General features: G+C 36.3%; 1 protein-coding gene across 1 annotated transcript; it reads left to right on the forward strand.

Moving 5' to 3' along the window:
• Window positions 1-161: 161 nt before the first annotated feature.
• Window positions 162-25759, forward strand: LOC117332534 (Golgi SNAP receptor complex member 1-like). The gene is made up of 8 exons (XM_033891481.1): window positions 162-234; window positions 2814-2916; window positions 3248-3277; window positions 12235-12319; window positions 13400-13599; window positions 20898-20969; window positions 21335-21447; window positions 23287-25759. Exons 1-8 carry the CDS (start codon window positions 207-209, stop codon window positions 23409-23411), a joined length of 756 nt encoding a protein of 251 aa, XP_033747372.1. The 5' UTR covers window positions 162-206; the 3' UTR covers window positions 23412-25759.
• Window positions 25760-27010: the final 1251 nt, after the last annotated feature.

The following is a 27010-nucleotide window of genomic DNA, read 5'->3' on the forward strand; positions in this document are numbered from 1 at the left end:
CTTCCAAAAAACACGTCTATCGAACGCACCTGGACGAAAATAAAAATATACACACAAATAATATAGATTTAATATAAAATGTCCAGATAAGATGCCTAATAAATTATCATATTAAGAAAAAACGTCGGTGGAAATATCGGTTTGAATGATCTGTGTCATTTTTCAACAGAAATATTCTCGCGAGAGTCCGACACCGTGGAACTAACATGGCCGACATGGGGAACTTTTGGGAAGGTACGCACTTACGTCACAAAGTTTATTTTGATTTTTACGTCATTTATGCTTTCCACAGATATAACAATGGTTATATAGACTTAATATGGGTCTATGTTCATATTTTCTCAAATATTATTGTAATTATCCCACGCTGAAATCAATAAAAACAAAATTATTTCTTTGGCGATGGCATTGCCGACGATTTGACACAGGAAATTGACCCAAACAAATAATGTGATATTTGTTTATGTTGAGGTTTTTTCTCAATCTTTGTCACGTATAACGAAACCCAAAGATTTTACGAATGTCAGGGTTAGAATATATGTTTTGTTGACATTCACGCTTCTATAGGAGATACAAATAATACCGACAGCGTTAACGTTATTGTGGAAACAGAACTCCATCTGTCGCTAAATTACATTCATATAAGTTTATATTAAATCAAGGGTATTCAGTCCATTGTATATTTCAATGTGTTCCGATGTTCAAAATTACCAATTCTTGATAGCATCGTTCTGTTGTCTTGCCATTACCAAAAGAAAGAAAAGATTTAATCCTTGTCCATGCAAAAACAGAAGGGCACACAATGTACATGTAAGTTAAATTAGTGATTTATTTGAGAAGGGACCTCAGGCTTACTAGCCACCAACCATACACTCAACTGATCGAGTTAAAGAGATTTGTCTCTAGAGAAGCGGCGCATAGGGACCAACGAATTTGTTACAGTGTAGGCCTTTTTTGTATTTGGACTTATATTATCATCCTATAGCGTGTATCGTGTGTATGTTTATAGCAGCACTGGAGTTGGTCTGTCATTGGTGACCAGGTAGCTCAGTTGGTAGAGTGTATGTCTAGAGTTTGGAGGGTCTGGGGTTCAAGCCCTGGTCTGGCCCCTACATTTTCTCTTTCTCATGTTACTAATTACCGACCCTTGTTTAATGCATTGGGAGAACTCTTACCAAGAGGATACGTATATACCTAAACTTGTGGTGTTCGGGAGTGAAGACTAGAAAAAAAGGATGGAGAATGTAGTGGAACTGGACTGCAAAGGTCGATCATCAGCGACCAGGTAGCTCAGTTGGTAGAGTGTTAGTTTAGAGTTTTGAGGGTCCCTGGTTGAAATCCTGAATTATATATATTATGTATGCAAGAAGTACTAATTATGAAAAAAACAGGATAAAAAAAACATAGATAGCAAACCAAATAGGAATATCCAACCAGAGTTGGTGTTATTTGTATTGTTTACATCACATTATACTGACAACGATTAGTCACTCCACTCCCGAAATTGCTGATGAGACCCACGCAGGAGTAGCATCCAGGGCTTTTCTTGATCTATGGGCCGTTAATTGGGCCCCATGCCCATATCATTCCAAATTGAAAGTATTTCATATTTAAGCCCAATTCACAAAATTTACTCCTAAAGTCTTTCCCAATTCACCAATGTTCTTCCGAAAATGCTGAAAAAATCCTCTAATGTGAATCAGATGTTATAAAATTAGTAGTTTTTACATAACTTTCCCAAAAAAGTCGTTTAACCCTACCATAAACCCTACCACCAATGATACTCAGTATCCAGGCAGTTTAATTATGTCATAGAAATATTTTCTTAGATAATCACATATATCAAAATGTTGCTTGATACAATCTACTTATAAGCTATACCCTCATAAAAACCAAATATGCTAATTACATGTAATTAACTGTGTTGGTTTGTTAACTATTTAATGACATCATAAGTGATGTCACGTCACCTTTTCTTTTTAGTAGAATATGATTCTTGGATAACAAACTTGTTTGCGACCAGATCCTTATAATGCTGTAGGTAGACACTTTGTTGTGTAACTAGTTTTGAGATATAAAGCTTCGTAATTTTGATAGTTTGTTTTATACATGCCATCATCAATGCCCATGTAAAAGTCATATTATCAGCTTTATATTTACTTATCATAAACTGTTCATAAACCAATACCAGAACTTTTTCACCATTCTACACAAATTAGAATTGAAATGATTTTTTATTCTGATGTGACAGGCCTTTAACTGTAGATTCAAAAACATCCATTCCACAACTTAAACAGTTCTCAGTTTTCCACCACCCTGGTTTACACCATCAAAAATTGTCACATCACAAATATACTGAAAATCACTTGATCTTTATATTATTAAAGAAATGATATTAGTAAAATCAGAGGTAGGGCCAAGTGTCCTTATCAATCCGGCCTCCCCATGCCTAACTAAAATGTAACGCCAAGCTTGAAGATGTATTGATGATGTGGGCAGAGAGATTGAAAGCTGAAAGGGACACAATATATTTTGACCTCGGCCAATCCCATCTTCATCTTTGTGAAAATAGTAACTTCTATGTGAACTATGATAAAATTATATCAATAATGTAGTTCTACCATTCATCATTAATTCTGATTCGACACAGAGAATCATTTTAACTAAATTCAACATGTAATAATTAATTTTAAGGTTTTCTTTTTCGCAGTCTTTGTTTATCCTCTAACATCATTTAAATGTTCCCCCACAGCAGGTAGTTTTAGGCTGCTAATTTCATTTTGATTACTGTATATTTTATTTTTTAATTGCAGATCTTCGTAAACAGGCCCGGCAGTTGGAAAATGAAATTGATTTGAAGTTGGTTTCATTTAGCAAATTAGGGACTAACTACTCGTCTCACAAAGAATTTGGAAGGTAAATCTATAATGCTACATCATGTATATTACAGTATTTTACAATTTATCTTTGAAAGTTAATTACATTAAAAAGTTATAAGATACCATGCAATCAATTGGGGTCGAACATAGTTATAATTGTTTCCAAATTGCATTAGGTTATAAAAGGGTAAGGCACGCAGCTATCGAAAACATATTTTGATTCATCTTTTAAGGTACTCAATGTATAAAATCTAAGTAAATCACTGGTCCATATTGTTACACAGTGAGTGCCAAAAAGAATTATCAAAGTTAAAAATATATTGCATGGTTAAGATACTAGGTTCATTTTTCATTTGTTATTTGACAAGCGTGCCTGGTGAAGGAGTTCAGAGTCAGAGGTAGGATTTCTATTACAAGGAATGTCTTTAAGGTCTTCACATGTACAGTTAAATGTCAGACCTTTATATCCCTGCTTGCTTCCCCGCAGTTATGTTACTTTGATGTCAAATAGTGGTGATGGAGAATATCATAATAATGTAATCCCTATTCTGTATATGCAAATCTATGAATTACTGGCCCATGGGTATATACAAAATGTATGTGAAATGATGAAAGTTTAGAGAAAAAATAAAACTTGTAAAATGACAAAGAGATTATGTATACATATATATATCATCTTATAGACGACTTCCACAATGACCATGTCAGGGTATTGGGCTGACCATCACTGCGCCATTGAAACATTCTTTTTTAAGAAACGCCGATGTGGCGCAGCGGTATAAGATGCGGGTATTTCTGGCTAGGCGATTGGGTGCCGTAGAGCGTGAGTTCGAGGCCCGGTCAGGGCATGAGTCAAAAAGTTGTCTTCCTTTGTCATTTGTGTTACTATGATATATATAATTATATGTGAAGAAAAAGAAAAAACTCCACAACTAGTCTTTAGCACTTTCGTCGCATCTCGTCGATTCTTCAGACTGATTTATTCAAAGATTATTGTGACGTCATAATTTATGACATCACTTCCATAGTGATGAATAAACATTTGCATCATTCATTTGATATATACATGTATGTATAGGAAATATTTTAAATTCTAGAATGACCGTACATAGAGAACAAATACGTAGGGACCGTTTAAGATTTTTAACTATTAGTAGACATATACATGAATGCACTTATAACTTATGACTTCACAATGAACTTTGAATGAATTAGTCTGAAGAATCACCAGGATGCGACGAAAGCACTAAAGATGAGATGTCAAGTTTTTGTTTTTCTTTATGTATTACTTCCTCCGAAGTGATCAAACTTAACAATTATATTATTTATATATACATGTATACATGTATATAATTGGTTATGTAGTAGTAATGACAGTACAGACAAGTAAATTGTCTATTTTTGAGACAATCTGTTCCTTTATCAAGACACAAGTAAATATAGACATAGAACATGTATATATATTTTTTTTTATCGTTTTTTTTTTTTTTTTTTTGCAATATTTCATATACATCATGTAACTGTTGTACATGTATATATAAACAATAGTGTGTACATAAAGAATATTACATAAATAGTAATACCTGACAGTTTATGTAAAGTGAAAGAATTATGAAGATGTTATCATGAAATATTAAAAAAAGATAAAGAACGCCTTTATCTATGGCCATAGAATAGCAGAATCAAGCAGAAACTGCTAATGATGTCTCTTTATATTTTAGCTAAAACATTGCCTATTAGCACACTGAGTCATTAATGAAAATGTGTTAAAAAAACTTTTTGAGAAATATAATATGAAAATATTAAATACATTTTTGTATTCATTGAATTGCCTCTAAATAATAATGCAGTAATTTTAGGTTTGGTTGTTAATTTCGTAAAAATATTGATCTAATAATTTACACCAATTCAATACGTCACTATACACGCATCCTTTCCTTTGATCACCTACATAATACACGCATGTACATTGTATTAAAAATACTGTAACATATTATTACTTTATTTCTTTTTCACTGCATTAGTGCTCTTGTGTTTTACCACAAAATGAAACATCCTGCCTTACCCGGTATATCAGGTCACCAGTATGTGACACCCTGCCTTACCCGGTAATCAGGTCACCAGTATGTGACACCCTGCCTTACCCGGTATATCAGGTCACCACTATGTGACACCCTGCCTTACCCGGGATATCAGGTCACCAGTATGTGACACCCTGCCTTACCCGATATATAAGGTCACCACAATGAGACACCCTGCCTTACCCGGTATATCAGGTCACCACAATGAGACACCCTGCCTTACCCGGTATATCAGGTCACCACTATGTGACACCCTGTCTTACCTGGTATATCAGGTCACCAGTATGTGACACCCTGCCTTACCCAATATATCAGGTCAACACTATGTGACACCCTGCCTTACCCGGTATATCAGGTTACCACTATGTGACACCCTGCCTTACCCGGTATATCAGGTCACCAGTATGTGACACCCTGCCTTACCCGGTATATCAGGTCACCAGTATGTGACACCCTGCCTTACCCGGTATATCAGGTCACCACTATGTGACACCCTGCCTTACCCGATATATAAGGTCACCACAATGAGACACCCTGCCTTACCCGGTATATCAGGTCACCACTATGTGACACCCTGTCTTACCTGGTATATCAGGTCACCAGTATGTGACACCCTGCCTTACCCAATATATCAGGTCAACACTATGTGACACCCTGCCTTACCCGGTATATCAGGTCACCACTATGAGACACCCTGCCTTACCCGATATATAAGGTCACCACAATGAGACACCCTGCCTTACCCGGTATATCAGGTCACCACTATGTGACACCCTGTCTTACCTGGTATATCAGGTCACCAGTATGTGACACCCTGCCTTACCCAATATATCAGGTCAACACTATATGACACCCTGCCTTACCCGGTATATCAGGTTACCACTATGTGACACCCTGCCTTACCCGGTATATCAGGTCACCAGTATGTGACACCCTGCCTTACCCGGTATAACAGGTTACCACTATATGACACCATGCCTTACCCGGTATATCAGTTCACCAGTATGTGACACCCTGCCTTACCCAATATATCAGGTCACCACTATGTGACACCCTGCCTTACCCGGTATAACAGGTCACCAGTATGTGACACCCTGCCTTACCCGGTATATCAGGTCACCACTATGTGACACCCTGAAGTTACCCGGTATATCAGGTCACCAGTATGTGACACCCTGCCTTACCCAATATATCAGGTTACCACTTTTCGACAGCCTGCCTTACCCGGTATATCAGGTCACCAGTATGTGACACCCTGCCTTACCCAATATATCAGGTTACCACTTTTCGACAGCCTGCCTTACCCGGTATATCAGGTCACCAGTATGTGACATTCTGCCTTACCTGGTTTATCAGGTCACCAGTATGTGACACCCAGTCTTACTCGGTATATCAGGTTACCAGTATGTGACACCCTGCCTTACCCGGTATATCAGGTCACCACTATGTGACAACCTGTTATACCCGATATATCAGGTCACCAGTATGTGATGCCCTGCCTTTCTCGGTATATCAGGTTACCGGTATGTGACACCCTGATGTTACCCGGTATATCAGGTCACCAGTATGTGATGCCCTGCCTTACCCGGTATATCAGGTTACCAGTATGTGACACCCTGCCTTACCCGGTATATCAGGTCACCACTATGTGACACCCTGAAGTTACCCGGTATATCAGGTCACCAGTATGTGACACCCTGCCTTACCCAATATATCAGGTTACCACTTTTCGACACCCTGCCTTACCCGGTATATCAGGTCACCAGTATGTGACATTCTGCCTTACCCAGTATATCAGGTCACCACTATGTGACACCCTGCCTTACCCGGTATATCAGGTCACCAGTATGTGACACCCTTCCTTACCCGATATATTAGGTTACCACTATGTGACACCGTGCCTTACCCGGTATATGAGGTCACCAGTATGTGACACCCTGCCTTACGTGGTACATCAGGTCAACAGTATGTGACACCCTGCCTTACCTGGTATATCAGGTCACCAGTATGTGACACCCAGTCTTACCCGGTATATCAGGTTACCAGTATGTGACACCCTGCCTTACCCGATATATCAGGTCACCAGTATGTGACACCCTGCCTTACCCGATATATCAGGTTACCAGTATGTGACACCCTGCCTTACCCGGTATATCAGGTCACCAGTATGTGACACCCTGCCTTACCCGGTATATCAGGTCACCAGTATGTGACACCCTCCCTTACCCGGTATATCAGGTTACCAGTATGTGACACCCTGCCTTACCCGGTATATCAGGTCACCACTATGTGACAACCTGTTATACCCGATATATCAGGTCACCAGTATGTGATGCCCTGCCTTTCCTGGTATATCAGGTTACCAGTATGTGACACCCTGATGTTACCCGGTATATCAGGTCACCAGTATGTGACACCCTGCCTTACCCGATATATCAGGTTACCAGTATGTGACACCCTGCCTTACCCGGTATATCAGGTCACCACTATGTGACACCCTGAAGTTACCCGGTATATCAGGTCACCAGTATGTGACACCCTGCCTTACCCAATATATCAGGTTACCACTTTTCGACACCCTGCCTTACCCGATATATCAGGTCACCAGTATGTGACACCCTGCCTTACCCGGTATATCAGGTCACCACTATGTGACACCCTGCCTTACCCGGTATATCAGGTCACCAGTATGTGACACCCTGCCTTACCCGGTATAACAGGTCACCACTATGTGACACCCTGCCTTACCCGGTATATCAGATCACCAGTATGTGACACCCTTCCTTACCCGATATATAATTAGGTTACCACTATGTGACACCCTGCCTTAACCGGTATATCAGGTCACCAGTATGTGACACCCTGCCTTACCCGGTATATCAGGTCACCAGTATGTGACACCCTGCCTTACCCGGTATATCAGGTCACCAGTATGTGACATCCTGCCTTACCTGGTATATCAGGTCACCAGTATGTGACACCTTGCCTTACCTGGTATATGAGGTCACCAGTATGTGACACCCTGCCTTACGCGGTACATCAGGTCAACAGTATGTGACACCTTGCCTTACCTGGTATATCAGGTCACCAGTATTTGACACCCTGCCTTACCCGATATATCAGGTCACCAGTATTTGACACCCTGCCTTACCCGATATATCAGGTCACCAGTATGTGACACCCTGCCTTACCCGGTATATCAGGTCACCAGTATGTGACATCCTGCCTTACCCGGTATATCAGTTCACCAGTATGTGACACCCTGCCTTACCCGGTATATTGGGTCACCGCAATGAGACACCCTGCCTTACCCGGTATATCAGGTCACCAGTATGTGACACCCTTCCCTACCCGGTATATCAGATTACCAGTATGTGACACCCTGCCTTACCCGATATATCAGGTCACCTGTATGTGACACCCTGCCTTACCCGATATATCAGGTCCCCAGTATGTGACACCCTGCCTTACCCGATATATCAGGTCACCAGTATGTGACACCCTGCCTTACCCGATACATCAGGTCCCCAGTATGTGACACCCTGCCTTACCCGATATATCAGGTCACCAGTATGTGACACCCTGCCTTACCGGTATATCAGGTCCCTAGTATGTGACACCCTGCCTTACCCGATATATCAGGTCCCCAGTATGTGACACCCTGCCTTACCCGATATATCAGGTCACCAGTATGTGACACCCTGCCTTACCCGATATATCAGGTCACCAGTATGTGACACCCTGCCTTACCCGGTATATCAGGTCACCAGTATGTGACACCCTGCCTTACCCGATATATCAGGTCACCACAATGAGACACCCTGCCTTACCCGGTATATCAGGTCACCACTATGTGACACCCTGCCTTACCCGGTATATCAGGTCACCAGTATGTGACACCCTGCCTTACCCGGTATATCAGGTCACCAGTATGTGACACCCTGTCTTACCCGGTATATCAGGTCACCACTATGTGACACCCTGCCTTACCCGGTATATCAGGTCACCAGTATGTGACACCCTGTCTTACCCGGTACATCAGGTTACCAGTATGTGACACCCTGCCTTACCCGGTATATCAGGTCACCAGTATGTGACACCCTGCCTTACCCGGTATATCAGGTCACCAGTATGTGACACCCTGCCTTACCCAGTATATCAGGTTACCAGTATGTGACACCCTGCCTTACCCGGTATATCAGGTTACCAGTATGTGACACCCTTCCTTACCCGATATATTAGGTTACCACTATGTGACACCCTGCCTTACCCGGTATATCAGGTCACCAGTATGTGACACCCTGCTTTACCCGGTATATCAGGTCACCAGTATGTGACACCCTGCCTTACCCGGTATATCAGGTCACCAGTATGTGACACCCTGCTTTACCCGGTATATCAGGTCACCAGTATGTGACACCCTGCCTTACCCGATATATCAGGTCCCCAGTATGTGACACCCTGCCTTACCCGATATATCAGGTCACCAGTATGTGACACCCTGCCTTACCCGATATATCAGGTCACCAGTATGTGACACCCTGCCTTACCCGGTATATCAGGTCACCAGTATGTGACACCCTGCCTTACCCGATATATCAGGTCACCACAATGAGACACCCTGCCTTACCCGGTATATCAGGTCACCACTATGTGACACCCTGCCTTACCCGGTATATCAGGTCACCACAATGAGACACCCTGCCTTACCCGGTATATCAGGTCACCACTATGTGACACCCTGCCTTACCCGGTATATCAGGTCACCACAATGAGACACCCTGCCTTACCCGGTATATCAGGTCACCACTATGTGACACCCTGCCTTACCCGGAATATCAGGTCACCAGTATGTTACACCCTGCCTTACCGGTATATCAGGTCACCAGTATGTGACACCCTGCCTTACCCGGTATATCAGGTCACCACTATGTGACACCCTGCCTTACCCGATATATCAGGTCACCAGTATGTGACACCCTGTCTTACCCGGTATAACAGGTCACCAGTATGTGACACCCTGCCTTACCCAGTATATCAGGTCACCAGTATGTTACACCCTGCCTTACCGGTATATCAGGTCACCAGTATGTGACACCCTGCCTTACCCGGTATATCAGGTCACCACTATGTGACACCCTGTCTTACCCGGTATAACAGGTCACCAGTATGTGGAACCTGTCCTTGAGAACCAGTCCAAGTACATTGATAATGTCCTGGATTATCCACCAGGTGATTAATTGTCTTAACAGGTTTTGCCTACATTTGTAATTATAGAGTACCAAACCATGTACTGTATGTGACAAAAACCTGCGATTTATCAATATCTAATGCAATTTTCATATATAATGAAGTTCATGGATGAAAACTTTTAACTGCCTGTTAATTGTATGAAGTTATTAGTCCTGTGAAACTGGGGGGGGGGGGGATAGGTTTCCTCCTCATCCATCCATCTGTCAGTCAGTCCACTCCGTTTTCTGCACTTTGGTGAAAGTTGGAATGTATCTTCAGTATGAGTAGCTGCAGATAAATGTCAAGTTCCAGGGTTTTTGGGTCAATACCAAGGTCACTGTTACTATTTTTAGCGGGGGCCAGTAGGGGACATGTATTATTTAACAATACTCAGCATACTTGTTTAGTTCTGTAAACAATATCGGTAAACACAAGTCTTCTCTTTTCTACTGATGAAATACTTGACTGTATTTTGATGAACAATAATTAAGTATGATTAAGTATTTGTTTGCATGTGTGGATTTGGTGCATGTTTTGGATGTATACATTTATATAATGAAATATGCATATTTAAAATAAATTTTTTGTACAGGTGGATACAATTATTTTTTCATCATTGATTGAACATTTGGTTTACTTTTGGTTACACTGTTCATTTGCATGTTTAAAAGGACAGAACACAGTTTACTGTAAAGGTCGCCTGTATATGATAAAAAAACCTGTCCATTAAGGCCACATGTCAATTCCTAATGTCGTTGCTTGTGAAACTCTCTATAAAAGACACCTGCCTATTATGAAACTTTTTTTCTGGTTCCTGGGAGTGACCTTTATTGACAGGTTGGATTGTAATGCTTTGGTGCTACAGCTGGTGTTAAAGTACGAAACAGAAAGACAGTAGAGCATCAAACTTAATAGCAACTTCAGTCGCATATCCTTGAAGATGTGAGGTTTGGTCTCTACCAGCTGGGGCAATTTGTAGTTTCATGGAAGCTGGGATCACAGATCTAGAGTGTCCTCTGCTGTCATGGTTGTGTTTTCTGAACCCTGCTCTGGGTAGCATGTGATGGACCTACTATATATTTTTTTTCACTGAGCTAGCCAGTCACTACTACAAAGAAAGTCAACTTAAGTTCTGAAAGTCAAACATGATACACCCAGCAAATAAAGATATATATATATATATTCAGTGTATAAAGAAAAGAAAATCTCATTGTGACAGAGACTTGTCACTGGTTCTGCTACAAACATATTGTTAACATTAAAATGCTTCAAATTCAATTGATATTTGTCTAACAACTTAACATTGCTAGTGTGGTATTATGTACAATAGACTTTGTCAATTTGGCCTGTTCAAAGAAAGTATTGGATTGTAGAGACAGTATGCTTTTGTATTTTTTTTTTTACCAGAGAAATGTAAGAAATTACTGGTATAATTTGATAAAAGCTTTAATATATATCATCACAGTGATGATATGAGAATCTTATGTCAATACTGTGATGTTTTAGCTCATCAGAACAGGGATTTCTATATTCACCTCTTTGAAATCGGCCAATTTTTTTCTGCTCAGTTGCAAATAATGAATTAAAGCAAATTGAGAGTAAGTTGTTATTTTGCTGTACTTTGTGCATTTTTTTCTTATCAAATACGCATCTGATGACAGTTATGCAAGTAAAACTTATCAAGTAAGATTAGGAAAGGTTGAAATTGCATTGAGCAGTCCATTCAAAATGGCAGCGTCAAGTTGTCAAGCATAATGTCATAAGCATACTGTATCACAGATTACGGTACTGATTCCAATGCTTTTTGCATGCATAGAATATTGTCTCTTTTATCGTATTTTAAAAAATTAAAATGAAAATTAAAAATGAATGGTTTCCCTTTGAATATAACATATTTTTCACTCTTTTGACAGAACATATTGATACTTTTATATGCTTTATTTAATGGGAAACCATTTAATTTCCTCTATATTTACCATTGCAGAATGCAATTACATCTATAAAAATTCTATCATGTAAATTGTGTTTCAATTTGATTTCAGTGAATCGGCACCTCTCATCAATAAAACAAGTAGTGAACATATGTTTGAAACCATGGCGATGGAAATTGAACAGCTGGTATCAAAGGTAAGATGTGATTAGTTAATGATAAGACAGGTATATGTCACAGGTAACTGTTAAGCCTTTCATTCAACCATTCTACTTGCCATGTATCTTGACTTGGGCAATACATTTTGGTAAATGAGAAGAAGCTGTTACAGATTTTAACACATTTGACTTCCGTTACCTTGAAAGTAGGCCAGGCCCTTCATTTGAACAAAATTTGTATCGCTTCATCCCAGCATGCTACTGGCAAAGATGACTGTAGGCCTCTCTGCTACTGACAAAATTTCAGTAGTTTAAAGCTTTTGCTACATTTGACCCTTGTGACCTTGAAAAGTGGATCAAGGTCATTTATCCAAATGGGAGCTTTCGTGTCGAATCAAGATGATGTGGCTGTGTATTAAAGGAGTTGAAGTTTGTATCATTAAGAAATGAAACTCAAGTTCATATAAGTATACATGTGTATATATATCCATATGGAGATATTGTTATTACCCATCTGTGGCAGTGTTCATCATAGATCAACATTTCATTTAAATCTATAATTTTTAAATAAAATTTGATCTGGAGCATTAATGGGCTGGGCAAGGAGATCCAATTTTGTATAAAAGAAGGGTATAGCTCTCCTGGAGCTTAAAGGGGAAATATATAGGTACATGTGTAAATGATCTATGATTAGATACATTTTTAACAAAATTTCATCTGGAGCATTATTTGGCAAAGGAGATCAAATGTATAATTGGAGGGTGTGACTCCCCTGGGGCTGCATGAGAGAAATAAAGGGATAAATGTTTTAGATCGCTCTAGCCCAGAATGACTGAATACATTTTGCTCATATTTCATCTGAAGTTTCTTCAGCTGAAGAGGAACCAATTGTGTAAGAACAGTGGGTCTGGCACCCCAGAATTAGATGAGAATTGAGGATGGTTTTTATCAAGGACCATATTAGAATCGTTGAAATGCTTAAATAGAAATATCAAATGAAAACAAGGAGGTTATGTCACTTCAACACAGTTTAGAGCATCATATGTGAAGCACAAGTTGTTCTAAAATCTTTTTATATTTCTTGAATTGAGTATATTTTCATTATTATCCTTGTTATAGCTTCAAGAAGTCAATGATCGAATGGCAGACTATACACAGAACATCAGTGTAAGTTCCCCGAGCGCAGCTCTGTTACACACACTGCAGAGACATCGGGACATACTACAGGACTACACACATGAATTCCAGAAAACCAAAGCCAACATTACAGCAATCCGAGAACGAGAGGACCTGATGGGATCTGTACAAAGAGATATCAGGTACTGTTCATACAAGTATACATACAAAATCCTCATATTTATGAGGAAGATTCAATCAGTTCTTCTAGAGAAAGAGTGTTACATACCAAATCCTCATATAAATTATGAGGAAGGTTCAATCAGTTCTTTTAGAGACAATTGTATATGTCAAAATTCAAGATGGCTGCCTGTTTCGAGGGTTATAAAATATGAGAAAGAACCATTCAACACTTACTTTTGTAGTACTGATAATTTGTGGTTTTCATAAAAAAAATATTGATATAAGTAATATTACCAACAAAATAAATGAAAGAAGAAACACAACTTAAACAATTGTTTTATTGTAAAGCAGACTGTAGTTTAAAATGACAGTCTTCAAGTGTTAATTTTAAGATGGCTACCTGCTTGCCACTTTGTTCTTCTCGCTTAGTATCAGTATATCGAACCCGTATCTACCGTATTTGACCTAATAAGGGCGCCCCTACCTTTTTTCAAGGAAATAAATCTTTGACTGGTGTTCAAAAGTAATAATTCATGTGAAATATTTTGCTACTTTATGTGTTCAATTTTCTTCAGCAAATTAAGTAACTGGAACACATGTTTTCGCCACATTTTGTGTATTCCTACAGGCTACAGGTGACATGTCAGTGCAAAGAGCACCCAAAACTAAACATACATACAAATAATAACTTACCATCTTTATTTGAAGATAAAGTAAAGACTTCATTCTTGTTGATAAATAACTTTTGTTCAGAACAGAAAGCTAGTAAAAGATATTGTTAATCAATTATTTGGTCAAAGAAAATGATGTCTGATATGATCGGGGAAATCACCTGTTTCTATAAATAGAACACAAAAGAGTTCCATTTGAACATAAATTGTGGAACACACGTTCTCTGGTCTAAAGATCAGCTGGCATAGTTTACAAGTTTACAGGAGTATTCAAGTGATGTTTAAGCTTAATATATGATAATGAAAAGATATCCTCATCTGGAATATTTTTATGACTGAATATTTTACCGTTTCCACAACCTTGGGTATTCTGCTATAAGGTATAGTCTGTTTCATAAAACTTCAGAATAACTAATCTTAATAAGGGCGCCCCCACTGTCAATTACCCGCGCCTTGCGCCCTTATTAGGTCAAATACGTTAAGTGTATGGAAGCCTACATAATAAATCGAGAAAAATCTGTCTAGTATTTCTATGTACATAGGAGCATTGATCTGAAATATCCAATCAAATATGGCTACCTGTTTGTCATTTTGTTCTCTCAATCAATCAAAATTAAACATGCATAACAATGTGGGAAAGATCTGTTTACATCTTCGTAAAGAATACAGTGAAAACCTACATAAAATCTTGGAATGATCTGTTGAGTAATTCTTAGAAAAAAGTGCAATGGAATTCTACACAAAAACCTGGAAAGTTCTACCTAGAACTCCTAACTAAAATGTACAATGGAAATCTACATATAAATATGGAAAGATCTACACAGAACCCCTTAGTAAAAAGGACAATGGAAACCTACATAAAAATCTGGAAAGATCTACTTAGAATTCTTTAGTCAAAAGTACAATTATGGATACCTTCATAATAGTCTGTAAAGATCTTCTTATAACTCCTCAGTAAAAAGTGCATTCATTTGGAAACCTACATCAAAATCTGGAAAGATCTATTTGCGTCTTAGTAAAATGCACAATGGATACCGACATAAAATCAGGAAATATCTACTTAGAACTTCTTAGTAATGAAAACCCACAAAAAAATCTAGAAAGATCTACACAAACCCTTAGTAAAAAGTACAATAGAAACCTACGTAAAATCTGGGAAGATTTACTGAGAACTTCTTAGTTATGAAAACCTACATAAAATTCTAGAAAGATCTACACAACCCCTTAGTCAAAAGTACAATAGAAACCTACATAAAAATCTAGAACTATCTACACAACCCCTTAGTAAAAAGTGCAATAAAAACCTACATAAAAATCTGGGAATATCTACTTAGAACTTCTTAGTAAAAGGCAATATCAGTCATATCAGGTATCAAAATCAGTTAACAATACCTGAAATAACAATGGTATAAAGTAGTAGAAATTAGTAAATAGCAATAACATTAGCATCAAGTAGCAAAATCCAAGATGTCTGCCTGACTGCCATATTGATCTTTCAACTGGTATTATACATGTGTACCTGCTAGAGGCTCACGCATCAGCAAATCAACTAATGACACTTGATAATGATCCATCTAGTTCAAGTTCGAGTTCAATTTATTCCAAGGACCTATCGGCCCATAAGTGAAAATAACAACATGGAAATGCATAGGTATACAATAAAACAGTTACATGGTCGGAGAGTGTTCAACATAATATTGTAAGCTTATCCATCTCATTAGTTTAACAAAATAATATTTAACTATTAACCTTTTCTGCCCTTTTTCTAAAAGCTAAATGGATAAATTTACCAGTTTTATTTAGTTCTTTAACATTATTCACACTTAATAATTTGACTAATTTGAAAACACTTGGCTTTCTGTAATAATAATGTTTAATATATTGTTGACGAAGATCAGAGTAAAATGGACATTGTAGTAAAAAATGATACTCGTCTTCAATTTCCTCTAAATTACAACAATCGCATAATCTGTTAGCCCTAGGAACATTATGTTTTCTGCCATACTCTATATTTAAATTATGTGACGAAAGTCTTAATTTAGCTAGACACTTTTTATAAATACTATCAATGGGCTTACTTAGATAAAATTGTAAACAAAAATTATCGACTAAATGTTTATATACTACACCTCGTGATGTAGCATTAATTCTATTAATGATTTCTTGCTGATACACATCCTTAATTCTATTTTCTATAACACTATACGTATAACAATCAGTTGCAGTATCACTCCAGAGATAAGAAAGGCCTACTTTATCAAGTTCATATTCAATGTTAATTATCCATTCATCATTCGACTCAATTCTCTGTTCCAAACATGCTTTTAATATACAATTTGAAGTACTTTTCAGTTTAAGCCAGTACTTAAAAATTTTTAGTTTCCTGATAATATATAATGGGAATCTGCCCAACTCCAAATAAAGAAAATCATTACATGAAGATTTATTAACTCCAAGTAAACTTTTACAAAAGATGGTATGTACTTTTTCTACGTCTGGTGCTTTATGATGCCCCCATATTTCACTTGCATATCCTAATATACTATTTATATATGTATCAAACACAGAACATTGTGTCTTAATATTAAATGAGTGACTTTTCAACTTACTATTTATGGAGAAGTAAGCTTTCCTACCTTGGTTAGCAACATGAATTTGAGTTTTTTTGAACTTTCCATTATAATTGAACAACATTCCAAGATAATTAAATTCATTAACTACTTCTATATCTACATTATTATAAAACCATTTTTCATTGTCACGCAGTCTACCTCCGTTCCTAAATATCATGATTTTAGTTTTATCAACATTAAGAGTTAATTTCCATTCATTATTATATAGATACAATGCATTTAACATTTCTTGGAGTGACTGAGGTGACTCTGCTATCAGAACGGTATCATCCGCATACATAATTAAAAATAGATTGATCAAACCAATTTCCACTGATTGGCAGTTCTCTCTAATAAAACACATTTCACAATCATTTACATATAAACTGTACAAAATAGGCGACAAAATTTCTCCTTGGAATAAACCGATCGTGTTTCTATAGTATTCTGACAATACTCCATTATGTTTGATGCAAGACTTTACATTATCATATAAAGATTGTATTATTTTTAACATCTTTCCATCAATTCCCTGTTTTATAAGTTTTGACCATAAACGGCTTCTATCAATTAAATCAAAAGCTTTTTTATAATCTATAAAGCAGCAGTATAATCTTTTTTTATTTTTCAATGTTTTGTTAACTAAAGTTTGCAGAACAAAAATAGCATCAACTGTAGAAAAACCAGGTTTAAATCCAAACTGAGCATCCGTTATTACATTATACTGTTTATCCCATTTCATCAGCCTCTTATTAAGAATGGATGTAAATAATTTGCCCATACAGCTTATTATTGTCAAACCTCTGTAATTATTCGGATTATCAATATCACCTTTTTAGCTCACCTGGACCGAAGGTCCGGTGAGCTTATGTCATGGCGCAGCGTCCGTCGTCCGTCGTCCGTCCGTCCGTCCGTCCGTCAACATTTGCTTCAAATCGCTACTAGTCAAAAAGTTCATATTGGATTTTGACCAAATTTGGCCAGAAACATCCTTGGCAGAAGGGGAACAGATTTTGCATAAATGATGACTCTGACCCCCGAGGGGCCAAAGGGGCGGGGCCCAATAGGGGAAATAGGGGTAATTCCTTTAAATCGCTACTAGTCATAAAGTTATGAATGGATTTGAACCCAATTTGGTCAGAAACATCCTTGGGGGAAGGGGAACAGATTTTGCATAAATGGTGACTCTGACCCCCGAGGGGCCAAAAGGGCGGGACCCAATAGGGGAAATAGTGGTAATTCCTTTAAATCGCTACTTGTCATAAAGTTATGAATGGATTTGAACCCAATTTGGTCAGAAACATCCTTGGGGGAAGGGGAACAGATTTTGCATGAATGGGGACTCTGACCCCCGAGGGGCCAAAAGGGCGGGGCCCAATAGCGGAAATAGTGGTAATTCCTTTAAATCGCTACTTGTCATAAAGTTATGAATGGATTTGAACCCAATTTGGTCAGAAACATCCTTGGGGGAAGGGGAACAGATTTTGCATAAATGGGGACTCTGACCCTGGAGGGGCCAAAGGGGCGGGGCCCAATAGGGGAAATAGTGGTAATTCTTTTAAATCGCTACTAGTCATAAAGTTATGAATGGATTTGAACCCAATTTGGTCAGAAACATCCTTGGGGGAAGGGGAACAGATTTTGCATAAATGGTGACTCTGACCCCAGAGGGGCCAAAGGGGCGGGGCCCAATAGGGGAAATAGTGGTAATTCTTTTAAATCGCTACTAGTCATAAAGTTATGAATGCATTTGAACCCAATTTGGTCAGAAATATCCTTTGGGGAAGAAGAACAGATTTTGAGTAAATGGTGACTCTGACCCCAAAGGGTCCAAAGGGGCGGGGCCCAAAAGGGGAAATAGAGGTAATTCCTTTAAATTACTACTAGTCATACAGATTTGAATGGATTTGAACCCAATTTGGTCAGAAACATCCTTGGGGGAAGGGGAACAGATTTTGCATAAATGGTGACTCTGACCCCCGAGGGGCCAAAAGGGCGGGGCCCAAAAGGGGAAATAGAGGTAATTCCTTTAAATCGCTACTAGTCATAAAGTTATGAATGGATTTGAACCCAATTTGGTCAGAAACATCCTTGGGGGAAGGGGAACAGATTTTGCATAAATGGTGACTCTGACCCCCGAGGGGCCAAAAGGGCGGGGCCCAAAAGGGGAAATAGAGGTAATTCCTTTAAATCGCTACTAGTCATAAAGTTATGAATGGATTTGAACCCAATTTGGTCAGAAACACCCTTGGGGAAAGGGGAACAGATTTTGCATAAATGGTGACTCTGACCCCCCGAGGACCCAATAGGTGAAATAGAGGTAATTCCTTTGAATCGCTACTTGTCATAAAGTGATGAATGCATGTTCTAAAAGCAATTCTTGAGGTCTTTCAGACCTTAGAGAGTCTGGACTTCATTAATCTGAAAGCAGTTTGAATTACCACACTATAACCATATATAGCATTAAATATTGTTAGAGATTAACAAATAAAACAAAGTGAATATGAACATTATTTTGACATTTGGCCTAATCCAACAGGTGAGCGATGCAGGCCCCATGGGCCTCTTGTTTGAAAATTGGAACTATACAACCTTTTGACCAAGATTCTGGGAAAAAGCCAGACTGAAAAATATTATTGAAGACATTTGTAATACATGGTAGCAACTCATTCTCACAATCAATAAAAAATTCATTTAAAATATTATCCTCACTACAACTTTTGCTCCTTTTCAGATTTCTTATTGCAGCAACCACTTCATCCTCACTGATTTGTAAATCTAATTCGTCGAAAATTGTCTCACCAGCCGTAATTGACACGTCACCATTGCCAAAATCATCATTGTTTAAATTTTGGAAATGTGCATACAATTCATCCAATTCTATATTAGACTGCATTGTCCTACTTTTAGTTTTCGAGAAATATTTATAAAACTGTTTTGGGTTATTCTTACGAATCAGATCTAACATATTACCTTCATGTCTGTTATATTGTCTTTTCAACCTGTTTTCAAGTCTTTTGTACAATGTCTTTTTTTCTATAAGGATACGATAATTTTCTTCTGACTTAGAGCAGTTGAAGTTTCCCAATGCATGTTTATAGTCAAAATATTTTCTCTTACATTCATATGTAAACCATGGCTTGTCATCTGACCTTTTAGAGCTATGTTGAACATTCATATTGTCATTTTTCGCACTCACTTTACGCACGTCACAATAAGGTAAAACACATGTATTAACAAGTTTACAAAAATCATCAATAACACCATTAACATCATTTTGTGAACTAACAATTCTATTCCCAATATCTATAAGATTATTTACATTAACACTAAGATTATTTCTAATAATATTTACATTTTCATTTCTCCATTTAACAGACTCACTAGCCACTCTTGTTGTAGTGTTTATTTTAGCATTCTCTGGTTTATTAGGGTATTTAAACTTTACTTGAAAAGACAGTGGTGAATGATCTGAAATCGTTGAAAACTTTCCGGCCTTGAACAGGCTAATATATTTAAAATTGTCTAAAGTTGTTAACAAATAATCTATAGTGCTTTTACCATTCTTACTGTAGAAAGTGAAGCTTCCATCTCTGTCTCCTTCATGACGACCATTAACAATTCTTATACCAGAAGATTTACATAGAGATAACAATCTCCTACCAAACAAGTTAACGAATTCATCCATGTTCTTTCTTATAGTTATTGTTTTATCTGGATAGTAGTTAAAACATTTAAACATATTAATTACGTCTTGAGTTGGATGGTCATTTTCAATATAATCATATCTAATCCCAGTTAGAATTTTTTAGAATCAGCTTCCAGAAAGCAGAAGGGTTTTTGATTTTACATCAGTATAAACATTTAACTAGGTTTTCTGCATCTTCAAAATTTTATCTGTCGGATTGCTTTCTCTTGAATAGAAAGATTGTCTGAAATTTGACAAATTTCTTTAAATAACTGCCATTACTACTTTTCATGATAATAATAAAATAAAGAATCATTCTAACTAAGAAAACATTTATTTATTTACAGTGCATATAAAAATTCATCTGGCTTAAACAGAAGGTCAGAACTATATCTCAAAGAACATGACCACATACGGAAGTAAGTATAATTTGAATATCTGCACCAGGTTTCTTTTGTATTTTGTAATTTGGAAAATATATCATTACTTCATTGTAGTTGTATAAGATACTGCAAAACTTAATCTGTAAATAGTCAGGTGAATTCTTCAAATAAGTAATGCAAAACTCAAGAATGATCAGATAAACAATTTCTTACTTTGATAGAAATATCAAATTTATCCGCATATAGCCCAAGTCCACAAATAAGCCCTTCAATTTTGCAGAATCATCAATTTTCATATATAAGCCCTCTTCACACTCAAATACTTAACTTTTACGGTAAGAGAGTGGGCTTCTTTGAGGATAAATAAGTTACATGTACTTATTTATTTTTTCATTTTTCAGCTCAGAGAGGATGATTGATGACCAAATCAGTGTAGCCATGATGACAAAAGATAATATGGAATCACAGAAGAAAATGTTGTCAAGTATTTCACAAAAAATGAATTCAGTAGCCAGTATCCTTTGTACATGCAAATCGTGATATTTTGGGGAAATAATAACAGTAACACTTACAATAAACGGACGTCAAATTAATGCCAATGATAACTAACAATAATACTGACATCAAATTAATACCAATAATTACTACCCATAATACTGAATTTCAAATTGGATACCAATAATTACTACCCATAATACTGACGTATAATTAATACCAATGATAACTACCCATAATACTGACGTATAATTAATACCTATGATAACTACCCATAATACTGACGTATAATTAATACCTATGATAACTACCCATAATACTGACGTATAATTAATACCTATGATAACTACCCATAATACTGACATATAATTAATACCTATGATAACTACCCATAATACTGACGTAGAATTAATACCAATGATATCTACCCATAATACTGACGTATAATTAATACCAATGATAACTACCCATAATACTGACGTATAATTAATACCTATGATAACTACCCATAATACTGACGTATAATTAATACCAATGATAACTACCCATAATACTGACGTATAATTAATACCTATGATAACTACCCATAATACTGACGTATAATTAATACCTATGATAACTACCCATAATACTGATGTAGAATTAATACCAATGATAACTACCCATAGAATTAATACCAATAATTACTACCCATAATACTGAATTTCAAATTGGAACCAATAATTACTACACATAATACTGACATGAAATTTGTACCAATAATTACTACCCATAATACTGACGTTAAATTAATACCATTAATTACTACCCATAATTCTGACGTTAAATTAAAACCAATGATTACTCAATAATTACTACCCAAAAACTGATGTCAAACTAATACCAATAATTACTACCCATAATACTGACGTCAATTAATGATAATAATTACTACCCATACTACTGACGTCAAATTAATGACAATAATTACTAACCATAATACTGACGTCAAATTAATACCAATAATTACTACCCATAATACTGACGTCAAATTGATATCAATAATATAACTACCCGTAAAACTGACGTGGAATTTTTACCAATAATTACTACCCGTAATACTGACGTTAAATTAATACCATTAATTACTACCCATAATACTGACGTTAAATTAAAACCAATAATTACTCAATAATTACTACCCAAAAACTGATGTCAAACTAATACCAATAATTACTACCCATAATACTGACGTCAATTAATGATAATAATATTACTACCCATAATACTGACGTCAAATTAATGATAATAATTACTAACCATAATACTGACGTCAAATTAATACCAATAATTACTACCCATAACACTGACGTCAAATCAATACTAATAATTACTACCCATAAAACTGAATGTCAAATTAATACCAATTATTACTACTCATTATACTGACGTCAAAACACTGATTTCAAATTATTACAAATAATTACTACCCATAACACTGACTTCAAATTAATAATAATAATTACTTCCCGCAAGACTCAAATTAATATAAATAATTACTACCCATAATCCTGACATCATATTACTATCAATAATGGAAATCAATGAAAATTATTATAATAGAACCTCTCGAAAATATAAGTTTACAACATATGAAATATAGTTGCTTTTAAAAGTGAGACTACAAAGCAGCATCTAGTAGCGTTCAAGATCTTAGAAACATACTTTCATGTCATTCCTATTTGTCAGCAAAATCATACTTATTGTATTACACAAGAGTGCTTGACAAATTGTATTGTCCAGATAGGAAGTATGAGACCTACAAATCTAAATGGATTTAAACTTGTTACAATATTTAATGACCTTAACCAGTGATCAGATCGTTTTCCATTGATAAATACACTGATGCAGAAAGTGAACCTACGTAAGAGGAGAGACACAATAATCATAGCCAGTGTCATAGCAACATGTACAATAATATTGCTTCTGTATGCTTTTCACTGAGTTGTCACCTTAATTGTAAATTCCATAGGAGGCATTTATGTGTACATCATTTAGTCTGTGTGGTCAGGTAAACATGCCAGAGGATTGACAGGTGTGAGGAACAGAATAGGAGGAGGACATTTAATTATAATTGGTTCGATATCAAATGAATTATATATTGCTTACAATTTGCAACAGTCTGTTTGCAATATTCACTACCTAAGAAATATTTCAATGTTTATGCCCTGCAAGCTTGTACTCTCATATAGAGAGCAAGATTGGAGTGCTTATCTTCATGGAAGCTAATCCTCAAAAATATGCTCACAAAAACTTCTCATTAGAGCTATTGTCATTAGAAAAGAATTGGAAGTGATGTACAGTGTTCTAGCAGTATGAAAACACTATATTTTTGTATGTATGCTTGTAAAGTATGGCATAATTATAACAAATGTGATACTACGTTAGTTGAAATTGAGAGCAACCAGTTCGGGCACAGAACAAACCCAAACTAGAACTGTATTATATTGATCTACATTTCAAATTTCAACTGATTTGTCTTCTGGTTTTAGGAAGAATTTGTATGAATGGTTTTTTTTTTCTGTTATAAGGTGTCAATAGTTCTAATGTCTTACGTTATTTGTGATTTTGTTTTAAAAATGATTATTTACATGCACTATCTAATCTAGTATAAATTGTAAGTATAGCTGTATGTTAACACTATTCATTTTTTCTGATATTCGATGGGATGTCAAATTGTGTAATCTATTATTCTTTTGAGAATATCATGTTATTGCTCAGTTGTGGAAATATACTCACTATTAGAATTGTGAAAAACAAATACCCTGTGTTCATTGGAATCGTCACTTAAATATCGTTAGTAATTTATTCAGTATAGAAACAATTAACATGCACAGAGGTACCGGTGACCAACACTCAGCTCATTATTAGTTTCTCTTTAACGTGATATTTATAGATTAACCATTTTTTACGAGATTCCATCTATGTTGTCTAAATAAGTAACCAAACACAGAATGAAAGTTAACATTACTAGTATTCAGTTTTTAGGAAAAATGGAAAGTGATTATCATACTATACAATTGACTTATGACCTGGCTGTATGGAGTTCCAGGCTTAAGTTAATATAGTGTCCGTACCATATGTAGTAGGTATAAACTGTCACAGATGGTCACATGTATTATGTAGACCTTACCCATACACAATATTAAAGTCGTGGATTTTGGTTGGGGAAATTTAACTTTCAATTGATAAAAGCAAAAGGTATGTGATATGCATTATGCCAACGGCCCCAATATTAATCACCTGTAATATTTACGTATACGTATTGCAGACAGAACCATGTCAGTATACATGTGCTGGACACATACGTTATTATAACAATGTACATACGCATAATTTACCTGCATGTGGGTGTACTGCACCACTGTGTGAGTAAATATAATGCATTACATACTATTCTTCAGATTGAAATGGTCAATAATGTAGTAAGAAACTTGCAAAAATAGTGCTATCCTTATCACAGTGGCATCTAACTGGGAAGTCTAATACAATATTTAACAAATTATATATTACACTCCAGTAACATCGTTACGTGTCCCTGTAGCTCTAATTACAGTTGTATTAATTGTGGTCTGACTGTACTTTCGTTTGGCTTATTTAGATTCGATTTCGGAATTTAATGTAATGTCGATTTAATTTCCCCCAAATAAGGACTTTTCCTCTTGTATGTGTTGTTCATATATGTTTTGTTTTAATAAGTTATACTTTCGTTTTATTTCTGTACACTTATGTATACTTAAACAGATTCATTCAGTGTCACTGGAATTCTTGACAATGCTGACATCTGTTATATTTGATATTGTGATATTACGGTAGACTTTGTGAAGGATTAAACCTACTTTAATAGTTGACTTAAATATATATATATATATATATATACAAGCTATAGATACAGTATATCCGGATTTATCGATAAAACTACATCATACGTATGCAGCCGTGTCTTCCTTCCAGGACTCATCAGTAGTGCTAAGCTATGGACTATACAGAAATCCTAAACTAATGTTAAAATATGAAAAGAGAGGGACACTGACTTCATATTTACAGGAAGCGTTAATTGTGTATTGTAAAAGCTTTTGTTTTAGAACAACCATGGTAGTATATGTTATTTACTTACTTTTAGGCTTGTGAGCTTCTCTTAGGTCACATTATCAAATGCATATCATTTCGTTTTCTGGATTAGGTTTGTGTATGGTTTACTGGTGGAATTCAATTGAGTGAAAATGTAAATGTTGAGAAAATGATTAGGATAGGATTTCGGAAATGAAAGGAAATTAAGAAATATATTGTTATTGTTATACAAGTATATAAACATCAAAAGTGAAGGTGTTCACTATGATATGCTTTTGTATCAAGTGTTGTGTGAAAAGCGAGACTGACTGCATGGCATATGTCTTCTTGAATTTGGATTGTACCTTTGCATTAAAGTAAGGTATCGGATTGGTAATGTGTAAAATGTGTGTTAGGATCAAATGTTGATTTAAAGCATTACTTCTTGAGTGTAAATATATGATAATTATGAATATGGTTTATTTATTGTGTTTAACAGTAGCATAGTATTTATAACAGCAGTGTAAAATTCACAAGGAGGGAAAAGCCGTGATTTTCGTTGCTGCATGACGGTCTTTTCCCGTTTAATCCCTTGCTTTAATTAAGTGTTTCTAAGAATTTGTTTGTACAATGACTCTTTCACAAACTATCCATACGACTTGCATGTGGCTCACTGCTCAACTAAGTTGCACTTGACCAATTTAATTGGTCTTTGCTTTACTTCGGAATAGGCACATGCGTCTGCTTCTGGTTAGCCCCCACTCCTACTAAAGTTGATATAGTAGAAGTAGGGGCTAATATTTTTTCTATAAATACTAACCAGAAGCAGACGTTTGTAGTATAGGGCTAAGATTCTGGCGAAGTTGCTGTAGCGATAGTAACGGTCGACTTCGTGTGCCATTGTTTATCTGGTGTAGACATGTTAGCCTATTATAGATAATATCCAATTTATTATGTTATCTGTACATTAGAAGTTACATCAGATACGTGTACATTTAATATATTAACTTCAAATTGGTATGGGTTTCTCACGGTCAGAATATTTATGAAATCAGCTCTTTTGTGTGTGTTAAAGGTATGATTCGCTTTTTCTGGCTAAGAGATCAAAGGTTAATGTCGGACACATGATGAATGAATATATACAATTAACGCACGATGTCACAGAACAACCTTAAGCACTGAATAAGAAAAGATGAAAGGTAATGAAGTGATTGGTAAACTAAACACTCAGGAAAATTTGGTGAGATAAACAGGTTCGTTTGTAATGGAGTAAACAAAACTAAGCAGGGTCATAATTCGTCTAGTCTACATTATCATTAGTAAGCAGAGGTTTAAGCAGAACGTGTGTGTTTATCTGGTGTGGGAAGACAAAAGCACAGAGGGTCATTATAACGTAGTAAAATCATATACAGTCAAACTTCGATGTTTCGAAGTTCAAGGGACTAACAGAAAAACTTCGAAACAGCGGGACTTCGAATTATTCATGGTTGACA

This window comes from Pecten maximus, chromosome 8 (assembly GCF_902652985.1).
Source record: "Pecten maximus chromosome 8, xPecMax1.1, whole genome shotgun sequence".
In the NCBI taxonomy this organism is placed as follows: Eukaryota; Metazoa; Mollusca; class Bivalvia; order Pectinida; family Pectinidae; genus Pecten; species Pecten maximus.